The sequence below is a fragment of the Coprinopsis cinerea genome, assembly GCF_000182895.1.
Source record: "Coprinopsis cinerea okayama7#130 chromosome 1 map unlocalized cont3.1, whole genome shotgun sequence".
Lineage (NCBI taxonomy): Eukaryota > Fungi > Basidiomycota > Agaricomycetes > Agaricales > Psathyrellaceae > Coprinopsis > Coprinopsis cinerea.
Window position 1 is genome coordinate 2,950,603 of NW_003307544.1, and position 19,417 is coordinate 2,970,019.

The 19,417-nt window shown below is 51.0% G+C and overlaps 7 protein-coding genes across 7 annotated transcripts; 1 reads left to right on the forward strand and 6 right to left on the reverse strand.

Annotated features, from left to right (window-relative positions):
* Positions 1 to 735: 735 nt before the first annotated feature.
* CC1G_06614 (hypothetical protein) lies at positions 736 to 1,153 on the reverse strand (the record flags this gene model as incomplete). The annotated part of the gene is made up of 4 exons (XM_001829225.2): positions 736 to 783; positions 848 to 971; positions 1,033 to 1,054; positions 1,111 to 1,153. 4 exons carry the CDS (start codon positions 1,151 to 1,153, stop codon positions 736 to 738), a joined length of 237 nt encoding a protein of 78 aa, XP_001829277.2.
* Positions 1,154 to 1,443: 290 nt separating this feature from the next.
* CC1G_06615 (hypothetical protein) lies at positions 1,444 to 2,100 on the forward strand (the record flags this gene model as incomplete). The annotated part of the gene is made up of 2 exons (XM_001829226.2): positions 1,444 to 1,948; positions 2,006 to 2,100. The coding sequence occupies 2 exons, from the start codon at positions 1,444 to 1,446 to the stop codon at positions 2,098 to 2,100; spliced, it is 600 nt and encodes a 199-aa protein (XP_001829278.2).
* A 459-nt stretch (positions 2,101 to 2,559) lies between these two features.
* CC1G_06616 (F-box domain-containing protein) lies at positions 2,560 to 5,605 on the reverse strand (the record flags this gene model as incomplete). The annotated part of the gene is made up of 2 exons (XM_001829227.1): positions 2,560 to 4,200; positions 4,253 to 5,605. The coding sequence occupies 2 exons, from the start codon at positions 5,603 to 5,605 to the stop codon at positions 2,560 to 2,562; spliced, it is 2,994 nt and encodes a 997-aa protein (XP_001829279.1).
* Positions 5,606 to 6,614: 1,009 nt separating this feature from the next.
* CC1G_06617 (hypothetical protein) lies at positions 6,615 to 7,024 on the reverse strand (the record flags this gene model as incomplete). Its single annotated transcript, XM_001829228.1, has 4 exons — positions 6,615 to 6,675; positions 6,735 to 6,790; positions 6,855 to 6,907; positions 6,973 to 7,024. 4 exons carry the CDS (start codon positions 7,022 to 7,024, stop codon positions 6,615 to 6,617), a joined length of 222 nt encoding a protein of 73 aa, XP_001829280.1.
* Positions 7,025 to 8,039: 1,015 nt separating this feature from the next.
* Positions 8,040 to 10,703, reverse strand: CC1G_06618 (ATP binding protein; the record flags this gene model as incomplete). Its single annotated transcript, XM_001829229.2, has 13 exons — positions 8,040 to 8,143; positions 8,206 to 8,307; positions 8,362 to 8,818; positions 8,869 to 9,035; positions 9,086 to 9,160; positions 9,213 to 9,303; positions 9,356 to 9,594; positions 9,652 to 9,835; positions 9,910 to 9,990; positions 10,051 to 10,259; positions 10,311 to 10,422; positions 10,477 to 10,557; positions 10,611 to 10,703. 13 exons carry the CDS (start codon positions 10,701 to 10,703, stop codon positions 8,040 to 8,042), a joined length of 1,995 nt encoding a protein of 664 aa, XP_001829281.2.
* A 338-nt stretch (positions 10,704 to 11,041) lies between these two features.
* On the reverse strand, positions 11,042 to 16,539 carry CC1G_06619 (hydrolase; the record flags this gene model as incomplete). Its single annotated transcript, XM_001829230.1, has 23 exons — positions 11,042 to 11,218; positions 11,270 to 11,345; positions 11,400 to 11,530; positions 11,582 to 11,638; positions 11,700 to 11,713; positions 11,771 to 11,845; positions 11,895 to 12,009; positions 12,064 to 12,093; positions 12,151 to 12,302; positions 12,365 to 12,416; positions 12,469 to 12,708; positions 12,765 to 12,806; positions 12,864 to 13,121; positions 13,175 to 13,442; positions 13,494 to 13,514; positions 13,567 to 13,852; positions 13,902 to 14,273; positions 14,329 to 15,192; positions 15,250 to 15,937; positions 15,988 to 16,052; positions 16,108 to 16,261; positions 16,312 to 16,409; positions 16,461 to 16,539. 23 exons carry the CDS (start codon positions 16,537 to 16,539, stop codon positions 11,042 to 11,044), a joined length of 4,314 nt encoding a protein of 1,437 aa, XP_001829282.1.
* A 307-nt stretch (positions 16,540 to 16,846) lies between these two features.
* CC1G_06620 (isocitrate lyase) lies at positions 16,847 to 19,290 on the reverse strand. The gene is made up of 12 exons (XM_001829231.2): positions 18,785 to 19,290; positions 18,559 to 18,726; positions 18,453 to 18,504; positions 18,035 to 18,398; positions 17,834 to 17,983; positions 17,736 to 17,782; positions 17,553 to 17,677; positions 17,447 to 17,502; positions 17,356 to 17,398; positions 17,237 to 17,292; positions 17,075 to 17,180; positions 16,847 to 17,026 (listed from the first exon to the last, which is right to left on the reverse strand). Exons 1-12 carry the CDS (start codon positions 19,246 to 19,248, stop codon positions 16,927 to 16,929), a joined length of 1,731 nt encoding a protein of 576 aa, XP_001829283.2. The 5' UTR covers positions 19,249 to 19,290; the 3' UTR covers positions 16,847 to 16,926.
* Between the last annotated feature and the right edge of the window lie 127 nt (positions 19,291 to 19,417).

A 19,417-nucleotide genomic window follows, 5' to 3' on the forward strand; every position in this document is an offset into this window, starting at 1 on the left:
CCTTTGTGAGCACTTCCTCCACGGACTCTTTCCTCTCGACTCTTTCCGGCCCTTTTCCAACCCTTTTCACAGATTTCCACACCACAACAGGGCGGGATTTCACAAGACAAAGGAGGCGACGATGGCGACGTGCGGTGTGGTGTGGTTGGAGAGCTGGATACGGCGATAGATTGCAGTCTGGAGCTTGACGGGACAGGGCAGATGATGCTGGTGACCTGGGGTAACGGGATCCGGTCAGAGGAGCATGGCTTGGGGACGGCTGAGCAAGCAGGGCCGATAGCGCTGACTGGATGCAGGAAGAGACAGATAGCTATCGCTTTTGACTTGACTTGGAGTAATCATCGCTCGATAGTAATAACTCGGACGTGGTCATCAATTAGGAACTCTCTTTCTTCCTCCCAAATCTATCCCAACTCGGCTGCAATACCCACCGGCCTTTTTGATGGCGCTGTGTTCCAAGTCTAAAGACATATTCACGAGTAGGAAAGGCTTCAAAACTCGCATTTAGAGGATAATTAAAGAAGATTGATACAGATCATATGTATCGAACCAGGGACATGCACTTATCAAAGAACCGTCTGCCTCCCTGCAGCTTCCTTCCCTGAAAAGGTCGTAATGGACCCAGTAACGCCGGGTCAAGTTAATTTGTAGCGTCGACAGCGAGCGGTCTACAATTTACATCCGCACATTCTTTGACGACCGCGTTGGTATCCTCGTAAACCCCACCGGCTCCTATCAATCGTCTTCCTTGCGAGGAGGAGGACCACAGGGCTGCAACATCCGCTGGAGAAAGCAAGGGGAAACCGCGGTCAGATCCACTCAATAGTGGCAATTAAGGCGCGCGTACCTCTGTCATCTCGAATTTGATCCTTCCAATAGCTTCACCCTCTGCGATAGCAAGGTAAGATGTGAGCGTGGGGTGACCGACGATCGAGGCAAGCGTGTCACGGTGCTGGTGTGTTAACCATTCACTGCATCCAAGATAGTAGGTCAGTTTACATCTCTCTAGCGCCAGAAACTGGAACTACTCACTACTTGGACAAATCCGCGTGTCCTAGCGTAGTTTATGAGGACGATAATTCCATGGTGACTCGGTAATTTAGCACTCACCCGTTCCAGTATACCTAGCATGCACTTTACAGACGTCATTCATTAGCGGGAATCAATACAAAGCCAATTAAGAATCACTCACAATGTTCTAATTGCGTGTTTGCGGTATACCTGAGCTCAGAAGACTGCGATAGGACAAAGAGATTAGCCTACTTTCTTCAATTGAGGGCAGACGACATGACTGACCATGACGAAGAGGCGTTATTGGTGGCTGTTTATTTCGGAAGTTGTTGAGCCCTCTCGCGTCCGGAGCCGCCGCTTGCCGCTCGTCCGGGCAGGCTTGGCGCTGTCCTTGACCTTCTCCTCATCGTACCTCTCGTTTTCCAACGCGAAATGCCCACAGCAGGACCATCTAAGAAGCCAGAAAAGGCCTCCAGCTCTAGAAAATCCTCGCAGAAAGAGGATGCGCCTGCCCCTCGTGCGTACAACCCTTGGCTCAAGATCCAAGTCTGTTCTCTCAGCGCGTCCGTGTGTCTAGGCAGGTCAGAGCTCGACAGAGCTGCCGCAGGACGCTTCATTAAAAGCGCCATAAACGGGATCACGTTTAACAAACCCACTCCCGAGGAATCGAATCCTGCTTCCACCGTCAGGGTCCCCGTCAAGATCACAAGCAAGATGCTTGAACGCCAACGTTACGAGGAGGAAGTGAGGAAAGAGGATGAGGAATACGACAGTGACGAGGACGTTCTCAAGATCTTTGGCGGTGATGAAGACGAGGATGGAAGTGAGAGCGAGAGTGAAGACGAGGATGAAGAAACCCTACAGGTCTTTGGCGATGACGACGATGAACCCAGTCCCAAGAAGCGACCGCGATCAGAAGAAAGTAGTTCATCTTCGGGTATGTTCACGCACATGTCGAGTCCCTTTTGACTGACATTGATCCTTACCGGCTTAGACGACCAAGGCAAGAGTTCAACATCTCCAACAACCGACCCGCCTCCAGCCTCCAAGAATAAGAAACAGCGAACGTCGCCAGTAGGCAACAGCTAGGTTCGGCATTCCACAAAGGTAATCCAACAGTACAAGCACATTTCATTTGACTTCCTCTGGACTTCGACACCGTGATTCTAATAGAAAGTACAGGGACATGAACCTTGGTCCTAAAACAATGTACATCATCATGATACCCAAAAGGTACGTCGTAAAAGAGAAACGAGAGAAAAAGAGGGGGAAGAATACAAGGTACATTCGACGACGGAGATAGCAAATATGGTACAGCAAATTGGTTTCGAGAACGGTGAACCGGAGAGTGAGAAAATTGGCAAGAGATAGAGACTACTATGGTACAACTGGAAGCAGGTCGGAAAGAGATCGCTAATAATACAACAAGGGGTGATTCCTGAAAGATCGTGAAGACGAGTGGAAGATATAAAGGCGAGAAATCATCATGGTTAGATATGCGCGAAAAGGAAAATAGTCAAGTAGATAGAAGCCCAAAGCCTTACAAGTTTACATGGTCCGACAACCCTCGTTCGGAATGTCGGTCATGACCGGTGGAGAGGTTCGTCCAGATCGTCGGCCTCCAGGGGACCACCAACGTGTCCTTCCCCCACTCCCACCTCCTCCATCCTCGTCCTCACGTCCGCTCGACGTGCTCACAGCCCGTCTAGAGTTGGCCTTCCTCCTCTTCTCTCGATTAGCCTTGACAGCATCCACAGTCTGCCACGAGTAGAACGTCTTCACTACCACTCTCCCTTCATCGCACTCGTCCTGCCCAATCTTCAGATCCTCTTCATTCCCATCCCTGCCATCAAGGTAACAAAGCTTCCGTGCAGCATAAGCTCGCCATCCCCGCCTCGGTCGGGTGGATCCTGTCAACTCTTTAACAACGCTCTCTCCAATCCCACGACAATCCACCGCGGCGATCTTAGCGTTTTTGAGCTGACGTTCCTTGCTCAGCCGTACGAATTCGCGGAAGACTGCACTCCCGATACGCGTGTTGTCGACTTCGAGGACGGTGAGTTGGGGACAGTTGCGGATCAGGTTGAGGAGCGCATCATCGCTCAGTTGTGAAGCGTACGAGACTATGAGTTGTTGTAAGACATATCCGGGCTGTGGGTCATCTTCCGTGGGCGTGGAGGTGGGGGAGGTGGATGTGGATGTGGGTTTATCTGGGACCGGGGTTATGGCAGCTAGGAAAGTGTCGGTGAGATCTGAAGCGTCCTCCAAATCCAAACGTTTGATAAACGGCGTCCTTTCCAGCAACCGTATTAAACCCGCCTCCCTCATATCAGATCCTATCCCTGCCAACTCTAGAAACTCGAGCCGTGGAATAGAATGCGAGAGATTGGCACAGGCAGTATCCGTCAGGAGTGGACAGAACGATAAGTTGAGATGTCGGAGTCGTGTTATGCGCCGCCTATATCTCCCCGGGCCCGTGTCGCTGCCCGTGTCCCGTCCGAGGTCTCGAGCCGAAACTACAACCGTGTCGCTTTCCATTTCATCGTCGTCGTCGTCGCAAGCCACAAAGGCCTCCAAAGCCGCATTTCGAAGTTGGCGAGCATAGCTGAGGTCCAGCACCTCCAGGAGGGGCGTCGCACACCCAAGCGCCTGCATCATCGACTCCGTGGTGTACTTAAGACCAGAGAGTCGTAACTCCTTGAGCTGAAGGTGCTGCTGGCGTGCAAGCGCGGATTTGGCCATAAAGCCAATGCCACTGGCGTCCATGTTCGGGCAGCGACTGAGGTTCAGAGACGTCAGTCGCGGGCAATAGGCCGCAAGGATCTCGCATGTCGTATTCGTCACGCATCCCAGGCCCTTCAAAATCAACGTCTCGAGGTTCCGAGATCGAATGAGGAGACGGTGGAGAGACTGGGTTGTCAAATTGGTGCAACCTTGCAGATTAATGGAAGTGAGTTGTGTGTAGGCTGATGAATCGTATGGGACCGTCAGACAGAGGCTGTCTGTGATGTCTATTAGGTGTTCGGGTTCAATGTGGGCATGGCCAGCGAGGTTCAGTCGCTGAATGAACGGGCCTCCTGTCTGAGCGATGCGCTGGGTGACATGTTGAGGTAGCCTGGGAAGACCATGCAGATCTAGATCTATCCACAACTGACCGTCGTATACGGCAGTTCTCCAAGATTTTGAAACCTGAGGGACGTCAATTCATTACTCGAAGTGGTGGAGTAAGAATACGCCTTACCCTGCTTAGCTTGACCAGCTCTCGCACACCCTTGTCCCTTCCTACCCATTGGTTTCTCGATGCTGATGCCCTGTAAACCGACCAGCGCCCGCTTTCCACCGCGCGTCGATGGTCATCAATGTAAATCTCCACAAAGGATCGTAAGATGTGAAGATGGATCTCCCGTGGAAGTATGTCACCGAAATAATTCTTGATGAACAAGGGAAGGGGCTCGAACAAGTCGGTGCAAGAGATCGGGACGTAGTCTAAAACGGAGAATGGAAGAGGTTCCGACTGGGAACGACCCTTGTGCTTCAAGAGTCTGGGGGACGTAGGTCGAGAAGGTGTAACGACCAATGGTAATGGGGGAATAGGTGGAGGGGGTCGAGACACGATTGTGGGACTTTCATCGACCTTCGGCGCCGTGTACCACAGGCCCCTTCCATTCCCTCCCAGGACAATTGTGTCATCGCCTCGAGATTCAGGTGGAGCCACCCCTACTCCCGAAGGCGGCGAAGTCGGACGGCTCGGGGTGGGTGTGCTGTTTCTCCCAAAAGCGAGCTTGCGAGCTAGGTAGCTCTGTGGCCGATGCGGGTGAGAGGGCCTCGCCTGCTCTACTATGAAATCGGAAGCGGCATTCATGTTGCAGCGAAGCGGAGCATGGAAAAGATCTTCGCTGCTAGATGCCGACGAGGCAATGCCGTCCGCAACATTGAAGTTTACGATGGGGGGTGAAGGGCGTACGGATGACGACTCGGCAGCAATGCTACTCCCAACGGGGCTGTTGAATGACGAGGAAGGATTGGGATCTTCAAAGGTCACCCAAGGCGGGTTCCCTTCACCCATCTCGGTAGGGCAAAAGGTGAGTGGAGGGAGAACTGGAGGCATTTCCCTGCCTTTGCCCTTCCCGGAGCGGGTCTCGCCGTCATTGTCAAAGCTCCGTCCTTCTCCAAATAGATCGGATATAGGGGAGGCCAGGCTTGTTTTATAACTAGAGCTGGATGACGATGGGAAAGAGAATGCGAAAGACGACGGGCTGAACGAGGAAAAGTCGGAGGGTGAGAAACTGGACGGCGCCTGGGATGGCGAGGTGTTCGACAGCGACACATCGAAAAGATCGTGAATAATCGTCGAAGTGCGAATTGGCATGGGCATCGATACTCCTTTGCCTTTGTCTGAGTAGTTTGGAGAGTTTGAGCGTTCGGCCTGCTCCCCAGATGTGAAAGGAGCATCATGGGAAGGCATGGCTGCAGCGTTGTTCAGAGAGCTTGCTGCACCGCACGAGGATGGGGCTGAAAGGCCGTATGGACCCTCGCAGGGCTCAAAAACGAAGAGATTGTCATCGTTATCGATGTTGTTCTGCTCGGTGTTCATGGTGGACGTCGATAGCGGTCCAACCGGTATCTGCCTAGGTCCGAAACAAAATCCAGTGAGTACACAGGGTCTCCAGGATGAAATTAAGAAACCGAGTAAGTTGATAGAGAAGAAAGAAAAGGGAACAGGAAGAGAGGACGAGGGCAAAGGGGAATGGAGGGTAGATAAGAGTAGGGTTGAGGACAGGGATCGTTTCAAGGCCAGAGCTCTCCAAACAGCGCTGCTAAGCGGAGCACGGGACCATTATAGATCGCTATGACACAATCACATCATTAGTCTATCCCAATATGATAATCCAGAATGCTGCCCTAGCATTCTGCTTCAGCGACTGCTCTAGTGAATCTCTGCAAGGTAACAATATAAAAATACCTAGCTAAAGCCAACAGAGTGCCTGTTTCGATGAGGTCAAGGCATCAAACGACTTACCAGACCGGTTCACGGTGCGGAAAATTAGGAAACGAACTGACCATATGGACATTCCCCCCGCATTCTCTGGGCCTCCGCCATTCGGTTCCAGTCAAGTGCGCCCAAAGAGCGATCCTTGTGTACGCCGTGATCCAAGTTTGGGTCCCCCGCAAAATCTGCGCCAATGAGTCACACAGGAAGCCTGTTTTCTGAGCGATGGAGTTAGTCGGCTGCGCGCGGTCAAAATGGCGCTCGAACGCAGAGTGCGCGCCTAAAGTTTAATTTGACAGATATCAGCGGCCATCTTCTCGCTCCAGTTTACATGGCTACAAGAATAACAGAGTACTCAAAATATTAACAGGATACTGTAAAACAACAAACAACGATAGCAAGGAACGTTTGAACAAAAATCAAGATGATCACGAAACCCTATGGTGGTATAGTAGAATGTAAGTAATAACGCACTAGAACTAAGATACGTTGAGCAGAAGGGAAAAAGCGGTCGGGGTATCAAGGTTCAATATAAGTAGGGGAATCGCAATATGATCAAGGAGTGAATCCAAGTTGACTGGTGGCAATCCAACAGGCCCGAAGGCAAGGGAGATTAAGACGAGTTCTTGGGATTTTTGGGCGAGTTTTTCCAGTTCTCCGTAGCCTGTTTGAACCTGGATAGCAACACCGAGCGTTGGTACGTAAAACGGAAAAAGCAGGGCAAAAAGCGAACCTGTCCTTATGTGTCATATCAGGTTCAGTTTCCTTCAACCGCGCCATTTCAGTTTTCTGCCACAACGTGTGTCAATCAAAAGACGGGGCTGGTCGATGGGAAAAACAGGCCCAAACCCACCATGAAGAGGTTGAAGGCGGTCAGCTTCTTTTTTCCACCACCTGTGGACCTGGCTACAATTTCGGAATTCTCAGATCGACCATGTTCACGAGGACAGGAGACAAGTAGCGACACGTACCTCTCTTCGCAGGTTTCTCCGCTGAACCCTTGGCCTTCGTGGTGGGGGCCATCGATGGTATCGTATTAGAAGGGTATCTGATTATTTGACGGTGTACGACGCGAGCAAATCCTTCACGTAGCCTCGAACCTGCCAACGCCAATGTCAAATATGAGAAATTACGATTCGGAATTACAAGAATTTCGGCAGACCAAACTCACCAAAGACTGAGGGTATGGGGGAGGCGGGGGATGGGATGAAGGCAAGGGAAAAGGGTCCAGAGGAGCATGTTTAAAGTAGCGGACCTTATACGATGAGGGCATCGAAGACCTGTCATTTGAATGGTATCCGGTCCCCTGGCACTCCGGAGTCCATATCCTTTCCAGCCCGTTCCTGCTTCGCGGCCTTGAACGAATCTCGCATCAAAATCTTGTTCAAAGGCAAAACACCCCACCGCGGCCTCTATCTAGCATCGAAGCATCCTTCTCTGCCATCCAAGATTTCTCTCTACCATGCATTTCTCCTCCAGTTCGTTTTTTCAGTACACAGGAAGTGGTCAACGAACAAATGTCCTTCAACTCTTATCCCAATCGGGAATTCCGTTTGGCTCATTCAAATTACCATCTTTGGTATGGCAGGGGTAACATAACCAGCAAGTTTAGTTACGCGCTGTTCTGCCATGTCAAACGGGTCACCAGGCTTGTTTGGATGCAGGCTGGTCCGATAGAACAGGGCCACCGGTGTAAATGGCCCCAAGATGACAGAACCCGTCCAGTCGTCCCACGCGCGAAATTTCAATCCCCTTCAGAGACGCTGCGAATATTGAGCACTGTTATCGGAGCCACGTTGCTCGAGCGACTGACAGGGGCTACGGCATTCAGCGGATCTCAGTCTGGCCAGACGCGTCGCCAGGGTCGCGTAAACGCATCCACACCATGCAAAAAAAGATCAACGTCGGACGCGTTTGATGCATGACGACGGCATACCTAACTGCGAACTGTGGGAAGAGATGCCCGAATACTGATTCAATTGAATGGATAGACGTGGACGAAGAGTCGAAGAAAGTCGTGGTCGAAAAGAAAAAGCTATTAGGCAGCTCCGACCTTTGGTTCTGTCGTGGGTGCTGTTGCTATGCCTTCGACGAGGCTAGCACCACTAATTATCCCCGTAGTCGCAATTAAGAACCTTCGGCCTACATTGAACGCATGGTTGAGCTCACTTAGTAAATCTCCGGGTTCTGGTGACTACACTTACCCTTGTTTTGACGGCCGACCCATCGAAGAGCAGCGATCTCGGTATACGTACAACCGCCCAAGAAGAAGACCACAGTGGTACTCGTTTGTTCTCTTAATGGTGCTGTCGAGTCAAAAGTCAGTAAAACAGATGAAGAAGTAGAAGAGGATAACATACAGCCCGTAGACATGGGAGAATTTCCAGGCCCAGTGTCCTCAAAAGTTCGTTGGACGGCTTCCACAGTCTGTCCAGGTATGGTTGCGACAATGTCCTCAAATCCCTTCCATCCCACTATGGGATGGGCTTGTACTTTTCCAATCGAGGATTTGCTTTGTTCGTCTGCGGTCTGCTCTTTCTCGGCAGGATTGCTCAAAACCCCGCCCTTCTGTGCCACGCACTGAACCAACCGTATACTGAGAGGTGCCCATCCGGAATAGACAAAACTGATGTCGTTTTCGACCTCCTCAAGAGCCTCTGGGTTGTCGTCAATCAATAATCGGAGCGACTTTCGGAGGGAGGAAAAGGGGTATTTAGGAACAGCAGGGGCTGATGGTGGGAGCGGATTTGGGACGAGCATGGACACGGAGGGCGACGCAAGAGAAAGAAGCATCGGCAGATGTTCATAACCATATGTCTTTGTGATCGTCAGCTCACCCTGATGTGAGTTGGAACAGAGCGGCTCACCTGCAAGATTTCGCGTTTAATATTATCCAATGTCTTTGCTTTGATTCCGCCAATTGTGATGCTTGCCAGACACAGAAGCCTGATCACGATCTGGAGGTCGGCTCCTTGTGCAATAAGCTCTTCGATAGCGGAGATCTGCGCAGTAGTCTCATACGAGGCCAGAAGGTCTAAAATGTGGTCAATTTGTGTACATAATAGAAGTCTCGGTTGTACCTACTTTGTTGAATCTCCAAAGATTTGTTGAATACCTCAGTCCGTGTGAGAGGGAGGATGAGCTCCGATAGGCCAGTATCTAGCAACAAGGCACATCAGAAACAGCGCTGGCTGCCCAGCAGTATACTCACGAAGGCGAAGTGATTGATGCTCTGTCTGTAGTCCTCCTAGTTTACCGACAAAATCGCGCAATTGAGCAACAGATTTCGCCTGAAGGTTGGTCTACAAATGGTGTTAGACAGCACTTGTCTTTGTAATAGCTTGGGATGCATACTTTGTAATCTTCGTCCAATCGGCGAGCAACGGTATTCAGTTTCCTTCCCACCGACGAGAAATTCAGGTCTCGTAATTCCGCATAGAGGGGGTCAGTTGAGGCAGTTAGGTGGTGTTTCTTCTTAGCATCCTTCTTCACGCTGACGATTGGAGCTGCAGAAGTCGATGCTGAGCCAGAAGCGGTATTAGGAGCGTTCGGAGCAGGCGGGTTTACCAAGGAAGCAGGCAGTTCGACATGTGCTAAATCAGTGGCCGTTAGCTGCAGGGTGAGCCGAAAATTAAACGCAGACAACCCACAATTGCGGATCCCGATCAGTTCATCTATGAGGCCTTCGTATGTCAGTTGGGTGAGCAACGGTGTTATCAAGTCAACGCGACGGTCTAAAACGATCAACGAGTCGATATTGGCCGAAGAGGAGAGCACTGGCTCAGTGCTCGAGGACGACAGCCTGCTCTGTCTCGCGAGCAGGGTTGCAAGCCGCTGTCGTGGCGTGAGTATGACAGGGCGTACAGGCAATTCAAAAGGCTTGCCTTGGCGTAATCCCCCTTGCCGACTATCTGCGGGAAAGGTCCGAAAAGCTTTTGCAGAGAAGTGAGGGCCTGTGCGGAGTCGAACACGATTGTTTCGTCACCATCCTAGCAAGATAGCAATTTGATCAGGGTTATTCGTCAGAAGATATAGTCTCTTTGACTTACGACCCAAAGTTCCTTGAATGCATTGTCGTGTTCGAGAGAAATCACATCGTCCGCAAGTGGGATGAACTGCAGGTTGAATGCTGAGATAGTGACTTCTCCCAACACGCCTTCCTCTTCCAGTATACGTGACACCAACGTCGAGACACGGGGAACTAGAAGAAGGGTATATGTATGCTTCCTCGATTCCTTGACGTGCCGCTTAATCTGATCTTGCAATTTGTGAACCAGGGGTATAAGATGTGTGTTTAAGCTTTACATACCTGCAATAATCTTCACATACTTTATCTTTGGACGGCAAAGATAGACGATGTTGGTTGTGTTGGACGTCAGAGGGCCCGGTTCGAGCCAGAACATCTTGTCTACTCCATGTTGCTGGTCTAATTATGAGGCGAGGTCCAATGGCAGGATCATAGTAATGGTCCTTACTTTGAGCAAAGCGACTTCAGTCACTAGTCCGAGAGGTCCTGCAAGCGCAGAGTCCAACGCCAGCGTTTTGGCCCCATTTACCTATTCCTGGACTATCAGCCCGAGAAGTAGGATCCTTTCGAAACGAGACGGACAGAGTTCAGCGCATTGATTAGGTCCTTTTTGGCGATTTCCTTTAGCAACGAGACATCCAGCGACGAATCAGACTTTGACTCTGGTGAAGACATTCACAGCTATATTTCCCGCGAGGATGTATCGTGTAACGATCGGGTTGTTGGTAGGCTGCGATGGTGGAAGAGAACAGTGACCCTGCAGGTTACTGGCTGTGACGCGCACTGTACTGTTCCCGCCATCATTCTCGTCATCGCGGATGTGTCAGCACCATCAAACCCCTGTCGGCCCTCAAGCTCATAATTCACGAGTGAAGAGAAGGATTTATTGGGAAAGAAAGAAAAGAGAATCCTAGAGCTACATGCTTGTATGTATTGCGATGCTAAAGTAATGAATGCTTAATTGTTCGTTGAATGAGAGGGAGGCCACCGCTAGATTCGGATGGAAGGTATGTTTAGATGGAGTTCCGTCGAGCGCTCTTTCCTTTCTTTTTGCCTGGATTGGGTTGGCCTCCATCTACATACGGCGATGGAAGTCTTCCCTCCTCATCAAATCTATCGAGGATAGACAACGCCGCATCATAACCTTTCTTGAGTAGTTCCTCAAATTTGCCGAATTGAAGTGTCCCGTACTAGAGTGGGTGTCAGTGGCAGCACTTGGACGCAAAGGTGCCGCAACATACCTCTTGGACGGGCATTTGGATGTAGAGACAGTCTTTAGCCACCTTGGCTTCCTCCAGCGTGGTGACACTCGAGACGCTGCGGGCACACGGGTTAAAAATAAGCCCTGATCAAGTGGTGGAAACCCCTTACTATGCAAGTCGACTCTGAATTTCCGTAATGGCAGGTATGTGCCGTGCGCTAGAGAAAGGGTTCCATCGGTTGATGAGTAGCCACCAGCCAGAGATCGTATCGCCGTAATTCCTTGGTGAGTTATCGTCGATCTGTTCACAAGTTTAGACCAGATGGAAACGGAGACCACGACCAAAACATACGGCTCCAACATCGCACGCAAAAACAGCGCTCGCGCCCATCGAAAACATAGCAGATACCTGTAGCACATCCACATGTAAACGGGGCTTCAACAAGGCCACATCAAGTCTCATCACATACCGGCAGGTTGTCAACTGGTCAACGATGTCAGAAAACCCTGTTGGTCACGTCGAAGAAATGCCAGCACTTACGGTAGCCTCCATCCACTAGAAGATTTCCATTGTCACACACCGGGGGCAACAAGCCAACGAGCGTCATGGAAGCACCTGTAACAGGGTCAGAAGTTTGGTGTACTGAGCAAGGTCAGGGACGCACGAATGAATCTCCAGGCATAGCCAGTTTGGTGGATTTCCATGCGCGAAGTCATAATGTTCGTGGAGTTGCAGAAATACGGAAGCCACATGTCCTCAATGTGGAGGTCATAGAAGGCCTTTTAGAAGTATGGTGAGGAAACTTTCAGAAGGCTGAAACACAGTCGGCTCACCTTGTACAAAGATCGATTGAACTCATGGCCCTGAAGTAAGACGATAGATGAGGGGGGTGTTGTGATGAAACAAGGGAGCGAGCTTACGGTTGTGTACGCCACGATGGGATAGGTTACGTCTGACAACATCCGCCAGATATTCCCCATCCTACCGCTGAATTGCTTGGCCCGTCCAGTGGAGGAGATCACGTCCGCTTCTCGTGCGTAGAGGCCGCCAATGAAAGCTCCTATACTGGTGCCTGTGCCACATCACATCACATTTAATAATCCCAGTCTTCCAAGTCGAGATACTCTTACTCACCTGCAATATGATCGATAGGAATCCCATATTCTTCAAGTGCCCGGATTAGTCCCTAGGATTCAATGAATTCCAGACTCAACCCTCTCATGAAACCAGGTTCTTACAAGATGGGCAATACCACGAGCACCACCTCCACCCAATACAAGGCCAATAGATTTTCCGCAGATCCTTCTCGCCAGACGTGAGAAATCATTCATGTGAGGTAGCCTCTGCGGCCGTAAGTCTGCTGTTCCACCGCGATATTTTTGAATCTCGTTCTGGACTTTGTCCTTGAGGTTCTTCAGAGCAATGACGGCATCGGGGTCTTTGGGCGGCGGTGACTTCGAGATGGGTAGAACAAGACCCTTTAGATCTGAATTAGCATCTGTGGGCTCGAGGACACTATCTCGAGTGGACTCACTGGTAACTCCACATGGATATGCTGGTGGACCCACGGGCGGTTCTGAAAATGTGCATTAGCTTTTGGCCCAAAGCGTCGAAGTGCAATCATGGAGCCCACCTTGAGCCATTCGCGGGTTGAACCAGGCACGACAGACCTATCCGGGTGCAACAGAATTAACTCCTTCCTGGCTGTGGTCTTCATTGAGAGCAGCAGCCTCTCGTATTCTCCGAGAGACGGATCATCGCCCATACCAAGAACCATAACACAATCGGCCTGCCTGATACAAGTTTGCGTCCAGGAACTGTTCACAGGTGAGTCCGCAACGTAAAGGACAGTGTGATAACGCTGTTCCTGGTCTGCTAACCAGCCAGCGGACTAATCACAACGTCAGGCATCCGAATTACTGGTAAAGTGACAGGTAACCCTACCTTGAGTTTGCCCATCCGCGTGAAAGCATGTTTACCCAGATGCGTAGAGACCGTAGCTTGATTCAAGAAGAGAGTGGTGGCACCGATACCTTCGAGAGCTGCCTGAAGTTTCCGAGCGAATGCAGTCACAGGTACATGTCGAGCGAACGGAAGGATGGCGATTGTCTTCAAGTTAAAGTTATTGTGGCCAAGTTCTGATGTTCTCCCTTGTGACATGGACGACGAATCGACTTCATCCCGAACACGGGAGGCGATCATGCGGAGCAACCTATGAAAAAGTTAATAAATGTCAAGAGCTCGGCTGCACACCCGGACGCACTGAGCAGTCGTTTGAGGATTCCTTTTCAAACAGTTAGCACGATTGTTCCACCTCCGCTGAGACGACGACTGACCTAGCTGATATGGCGTTGAAGAGAGTTTGTGGCATTCGAATGAGCTCTGTATCACGAATGGCATGGACAGTGTTCCTTCTGGGACTGCTCGTAATGACATCGAGTTCGCCGACAGTATCGCCTTGACCATATTCGCCTTCGATTTTGGCCTTTCCTTTCTCTTCAGCGATAGCCCTCAGACGGCCGTTGATAACAATGTAGAAGCTGTCGCTGACGTCATTGGGCCTCCATAGTACTTGGCCAGCGTTCACTTGCATCCAGTCCAGAGAGGCATCAATGTGAAGGACTAGATAACAGTCAGACCCGCTGCGGAGTAGCAATGCGCGGCGACTTACCCAGAGGAGAGAGCAGCGAGATCAAACGCTTAGCCAAGGTCAACAGTACGATAGGGCGTTTTTCGAGGATCCGTTCCAACGACTGGGACGACAGGAAGCCAACGTAGGTGTCGGTCTTGGCCTTGATGTCGACATACGATGCTGTGTTGCAGAGCGAAGCGAGATAACCAGCGATACCACCAGGTTTGACCGTGAACAAGAGCTTTTGTTGCGGCTTCTTCTGATGATTCAGATTAGGCGTCCTCCATGGTTCATCGTCATTGTCCACAACTTCTTCAACCGGAGTGGGAATCTTCATCGCCCTAGGCTTTTCCTTTCCATCCTTTTCAGGCAGCAAGATATCCAAGAAGCCTTCGATGACGTAGAAGAGGCCTAGAGTCACGTACTCAGTGTCGATCCTTAATACAAGGAAGACGGGAAAACGAACCTGTATTCTGTTCGCCCGCCTTCGCGAGAGTCGAACCTGCCGGGAAGAAGAGAATCTCGACTTCATTATCCAAGCCAGTGAGATGGTTCCCTGAAGATCTGATGGACGAGGCGCCAGTAGCCGTAGTACTGGTGATGCTTGAGATGTCGTCTCGCAGGTCAAGTAGAGACAGAGACCCGAACGGTGAATGGAAAGAATCCATCAAAGGCGACCTTGAATCCACTGGGAACATCCGAGGCGAAGGCGAAGGTGAATCGGGACCGCTGAGAGGAGGTTGAAGCAAACCAATCGATTTCGCGATGCACGACATGACCTCTTCCCGCAAGTCGAAATCTTCAGCAGACCAGCGACGATTTCCTGTCGACGACATACGCTGTCCGGGGTTGACATCGTCCGATGATCGAGGAATCTTTGGTGTATTGGTAACGCTGGCTGTTCTCGAAAGAGGCCTGAGGCCGTCATCATTCGACGTCGTTTGAGTTGGCATGAGGAGGTCTCCGGCTTGCACCATGTGTCGGGATTTCGAAGAGGGTAGATCAACCAAGCTGCCTCGGACGGGGAGCGGGGTGTGCGACTTCTTCCCAAGGGACACTCCAGATGGAGCAGGTGTATCCTTCCCAGACGCGAATAGACTGTTCGGCGAATGAGTGAAATTAAAGTAGTCCGAGTCCGAGGGAATGTCCGGTGAGGTGCCGTCGAATCTATGCCGCATATATTGCAGACCGCCGCCTTCATAGAAGGAGGCAGGCAGAGGATGACATGCTATATCGTTGATGGCCTTCTCTGTGCGGAGCACCTCACTGGTTAAGCCCAAATACTTGTGTGCAGCGTTGAAGGTGACGCGGGAGAACCGGGTAAGGATAACTGATGCACAAGTGATCAATACTAATCATCCGAGAGCAGCGTCAGTCTGGTACATACCCTGAACGATGTGGCCCGTCGCCTTTGGGTATTTCTTGGTCAACCGCTTAAATGCTTCGGCCGGGATCACGGCGAGAGTAGTATCAACTGTAGCTCTAGCGACTAGGCCGCGAGGCTGGGGGGACCGAGGATGATTGGAATCCATGGCATGACCGAAAGAAGGCATCCTTGAACCAGCGGTGCTGGTGGCCGAAGGAGAGGATGACCCACGAGCAGACCTAGCATCCGAAGGATGCACGGTAGAGGCTGTAGCCGTCGAAGAGACAGAGGATCGCCTTGGCCTTCCCGGCGTGTCGTGCAGATCCAGAGGGGGAATGTCTAAATCCGGGCCACCCTCGAAGGAGTCTTCCATGTCCAGATGCGGGGCATCATCGTTGGTGGTGTGGTGCGGACAATCATCTTGCCAACTCATTGGGACGTCCTCCGTGAACAGGCTGAGGATGGTAAAGAGACTTGAAAGTGTCCCACCACTCCCGACTTCATTGAGAAGTTGATAACCATTCATGTTCTCATCATCCCAAAGGCTTTGCGGTACTTCTGGCTCATGGCCTGTCTGAGCGTACACCTGAACAGTTCCTTCTACAACACAATAGAAGCTCTTGTCTTGATGAAGGGACAAACTATCTCCCGCAATGAGTCGGCGGGTTTGCAGATGTCTTGCTAGTTCATGAAAGACCGGTTTCTCCAACTAAAGGGGCGAGTGAGGTTGAATCGAGGACCCACACAACTCGTACTTACGAATCCAAACACCCGAACGGCCTGCAAGAAATCATCTAGATAGTTGTGGAACGTCGGAGGGGGGTCTAAGCAAGCCAAGAATTATCAGTGAAAGTTCTAGAAACATTGATTGGGACGCACCGGTATTCACGTCGGGATGAAGCTCATTCACGTCCGGCTTGACCAAAGGCGCCTCCTTCAACTGCATGTAGTCATTGAGGTATCTGAACCTGATCAGGTAGTTGAGAGCAATGGCCGAAGCGATGAATAGAGCGACGAAGCTCCAGAACCCGAGCTGAGCGAGGGGTCAGTGAGGCGATATAGATCAAACAGCGACGAGCTCACAGTTAGGGTCATCGAGTAGGATACGATAGCGTATAGCCATGTCGGTATTGTTAGCGTAGCGAATGCGACAAGAGATTTCGCCCAAGTGAGAAGCCAAACTGCGAAATTTAGTCAAGTCAAAAACGATTTGCGATCGAGACTGAACGTACGGATAACCCAAAACGATGCCGACACAAGCGATACCAGCGGGTGCCGGTCGATTGTGTCGGTCAGCACCTCAGCATCCATGCTGAAAAAGGTCTAGTCAACGTTGGTAGCGACGAGCAGGAAAATACGACGGCGACGAGCTATGGTTGAAGAGAATGGAGGAGGTCCTTGGTGCCCATGTGCAAGGATGCTTATGAGTCTTATGATGTCTCGAGGAACGGCAGCGTCATTGCTTGGTTCAGGTCAGGGTCGGGACCGCCGCGCCGTGTCCTTTGATCGGGTGTACCATATGGGCGGTTTCTTTCTCCATTAGGCTCATAGACCCCTTTTCTTCCCGCTTTAACCTCAGGGATTCCTCACTCTCGTTGTCCAGGAAAGCTTCCTATCACATATCTAGACATTTCATTGGGTGTGTAATACATAAATCAAGCGAAATGTCACATCAGCGGACTATCTACGCATGCAGGTTCAGAACGTGTGTTCTGTCGAATCTTTTCCGACAGCGGATGTGCTCGACGAGCCTGCTGACACGGTCTGGAGAATTCTGTCAATGTAGTTTGCGCCGCTCCTGGAATTCGGATGAGTAACGGGCCATTTGTCGGGAATTAGACCTTACCATCTCTGGTGGGTAAGGACATCGCATCCAATGGCCTTCTCCTTCTTTTGAATGAGTTCGACATAAGCCAACATGCCTTCGTCCTTGAATCGCTTGGCAAGTTCAGCTGTGATAAAAAGCTGTTAACAACTCTGTTTCTGTTTCAATGATGAGATAACTTGCCGGTTGTAACGGCGTTGCTGTGAAGGCCTGCCAAGGAAATCAATTGAAGAACAAATCTGAAATTCAAAAAAATCAATTAGCAAAGGATTATTGCCAAGAATCTGGACTTCCGAGCGTACCCTTCCTTGCCAAGGTCCCAGACAAAGTTCTTCAAGTCGGTGTCTGATGATGGTCAGCGCCTGGTTCAAAAGATGAACCTTCTACGCTTACCTGAGAAACCATGGTGGGACCAGTTGAAGCTGGGGCTGAGGTTGTACACCAACCACCTTCAAAACTGTGAGGACTTGTTTACAGACCGATACAAATTAGCGCTCACTTTCCGGGGTACTGTTCCCTGATCTTTCGAGCGAAACCAGCGGCTTGTTCAACGTTGGGTGATTTGGTCTCGAGCCACAGCAGATCAGCGTAGGGAGCGAATGCAATGCTCCGCTTGATAGCAGCCTAAAGAAAAGCACGGTGAGCCAATCTGAATCAGCGTATTGGATGGCGAGTTTCTAACCTCGATTCCGCCAGTGTAGTGGTAGTAACCTTCCCTAGTGCGTGGCACTGTCGAAGTCAATTAGCCAACGAGGAAGGACAGGAAAATTGATACCCTACAGTCCCAATCCCAGAAGACAGGTTTTCCAAGGATTTCAGCAGCAACCTCGCGTGCTTCGCCATTGGATTTGCCTTCGACGGCACTGACGTAGGTTTCATAGGCGCCCTTCTTGTCCTTGATATCCGATTCCTCAATAGCCTTTTCGACAGCTAGCAGAAACCAGTCAGGCACAATCCTCATTCAAGGCAAGACAAACGAACCTTGGTTGAAAGTGCACAATTTGTGCCTATCCATCCATTGCTTCTCAAGAAGGTCAATTTCAGCACCACTGGCGCCCCGAGCCTCAGCTTCCGACAAAACCTGTGCCAAAGACTGGCTCTCCTTCCTAGTAGTTCCCAAGATGAATTCGTGGTCTGCTGCATCAACCGTTGACGAAATGAGTTTTCCGGATTCAGAGTCAGTCCTGGCGATGAGTAGCATGGTGGACTTCATCAAGTCGGTTTGGAAACGCGCGGCAATGAGACGGGAGATGTGAGTCGAGGTTGGGACGAGAACTTTGCCACCAAGATGGCCGCATTTCTTTCCACCGTGCAATTGATCTTCGAGGTGGATACCGGAAGCACCCTACGCATTTACCAGATGAGAGATGCGAGAAACGCGTAACAATGTTGCACATACAGATTCCACGAAGAGCTTGACCAGCTTCATGACTGCCGAAAGACCACCATGACTGGAACAGCGCGTTAAAGCCAAGGTAAACCAACTGAGACGATAGGTAACTCACCCAGTATCAGCATCTGCAATGATAGGCCTCAAATAGTCTACGTTCTCCATCTTAGCTCGCTGTTCCGGAGTCGCCGACATGCGTTCATCGTAGTTCTTCTTGTCATGCAGCTGTTGGGCACGGAAAATTCGGTGCACTTGGTTGGGAACAGTCGTGTATGGGTAATCACTAATAACGAAGCACGATCAACAAGAGCGACGCTCAGAATAGATGCAGATTAACGAACCCAAGATCCGGACCAACTTCGTTGTTGCCGGTGGTGAGGACACTGGAGGCAGCCCAACCGGAGACATATACGACTTCCTGGTACCTCGCCATTTGGGTCATCTGCACTGGGTCGATAGCACCCATGGTATGGACAGGCCGACCCTCCTTGGCAGCCCGGCGGAGCACGCCAAAGAGCTTGTCTGCGAGCACGGAACCTGGCTGAGGCAATACGGGCATAGACCCTTGCTTGGAGACGATGTTGGCGGCGGTGTAGGGACGTTTGATTCCCTTGAACCTTGGACTCGAGAAGAAGTCCTCCATGTCCCGAACGCGAGCCTCGAACAAGGCGGTTTCATCCTGGAGGGATGGCGTGTCGAGAGGGAGGGGTTGGATGTTGACATTGGTCGTCGTTGCTGCCGACGACATGGCTCTTGCGTTACGAGTCCAAGCTGGGGCTCGCAGTGCCCTTCCCGCGGACAGCATGGTGTGCAGAGGGACAAGGCTAGACGATGCGGAACTATAAAGGTCGTGGGGCAGCTGATTACGAACAGACCCGGGGATGAGATTTCTGGAGCCGCCCGGCAAGCGGAACAATTCTGTGCCCGCCCTTCGCGGCCGCTGGCGCGACGCGACTTGCACCGAGCCCGTCGCC

Excerpts from the sequence above, each read along its gene's own strand:
- CC1G_06620 (XM_001829231.2), bottom strand. The coding sequence starts at position 19,248 with ATGCTGTCCGCGGGAAGGGCACTGCGAGCCCCAGCTTGGACTCGTAAC. Across the intron at positions 18,399-18,452 it reads TCAAGCTCTTCGTGGAATCT|GGTGCTTCCGGTATCCACCT; the intron begins GTATGTGCAACA and ends GTAAATGCGTAG. Across the intron at positions 17,293-17,355 it reads TGGGACCTTGGCAAGGAAGG|ATTTGTTCTTCAATTGATTT; the intron begins GTACGCTCGGAA and ends TTTGAATTTCAG.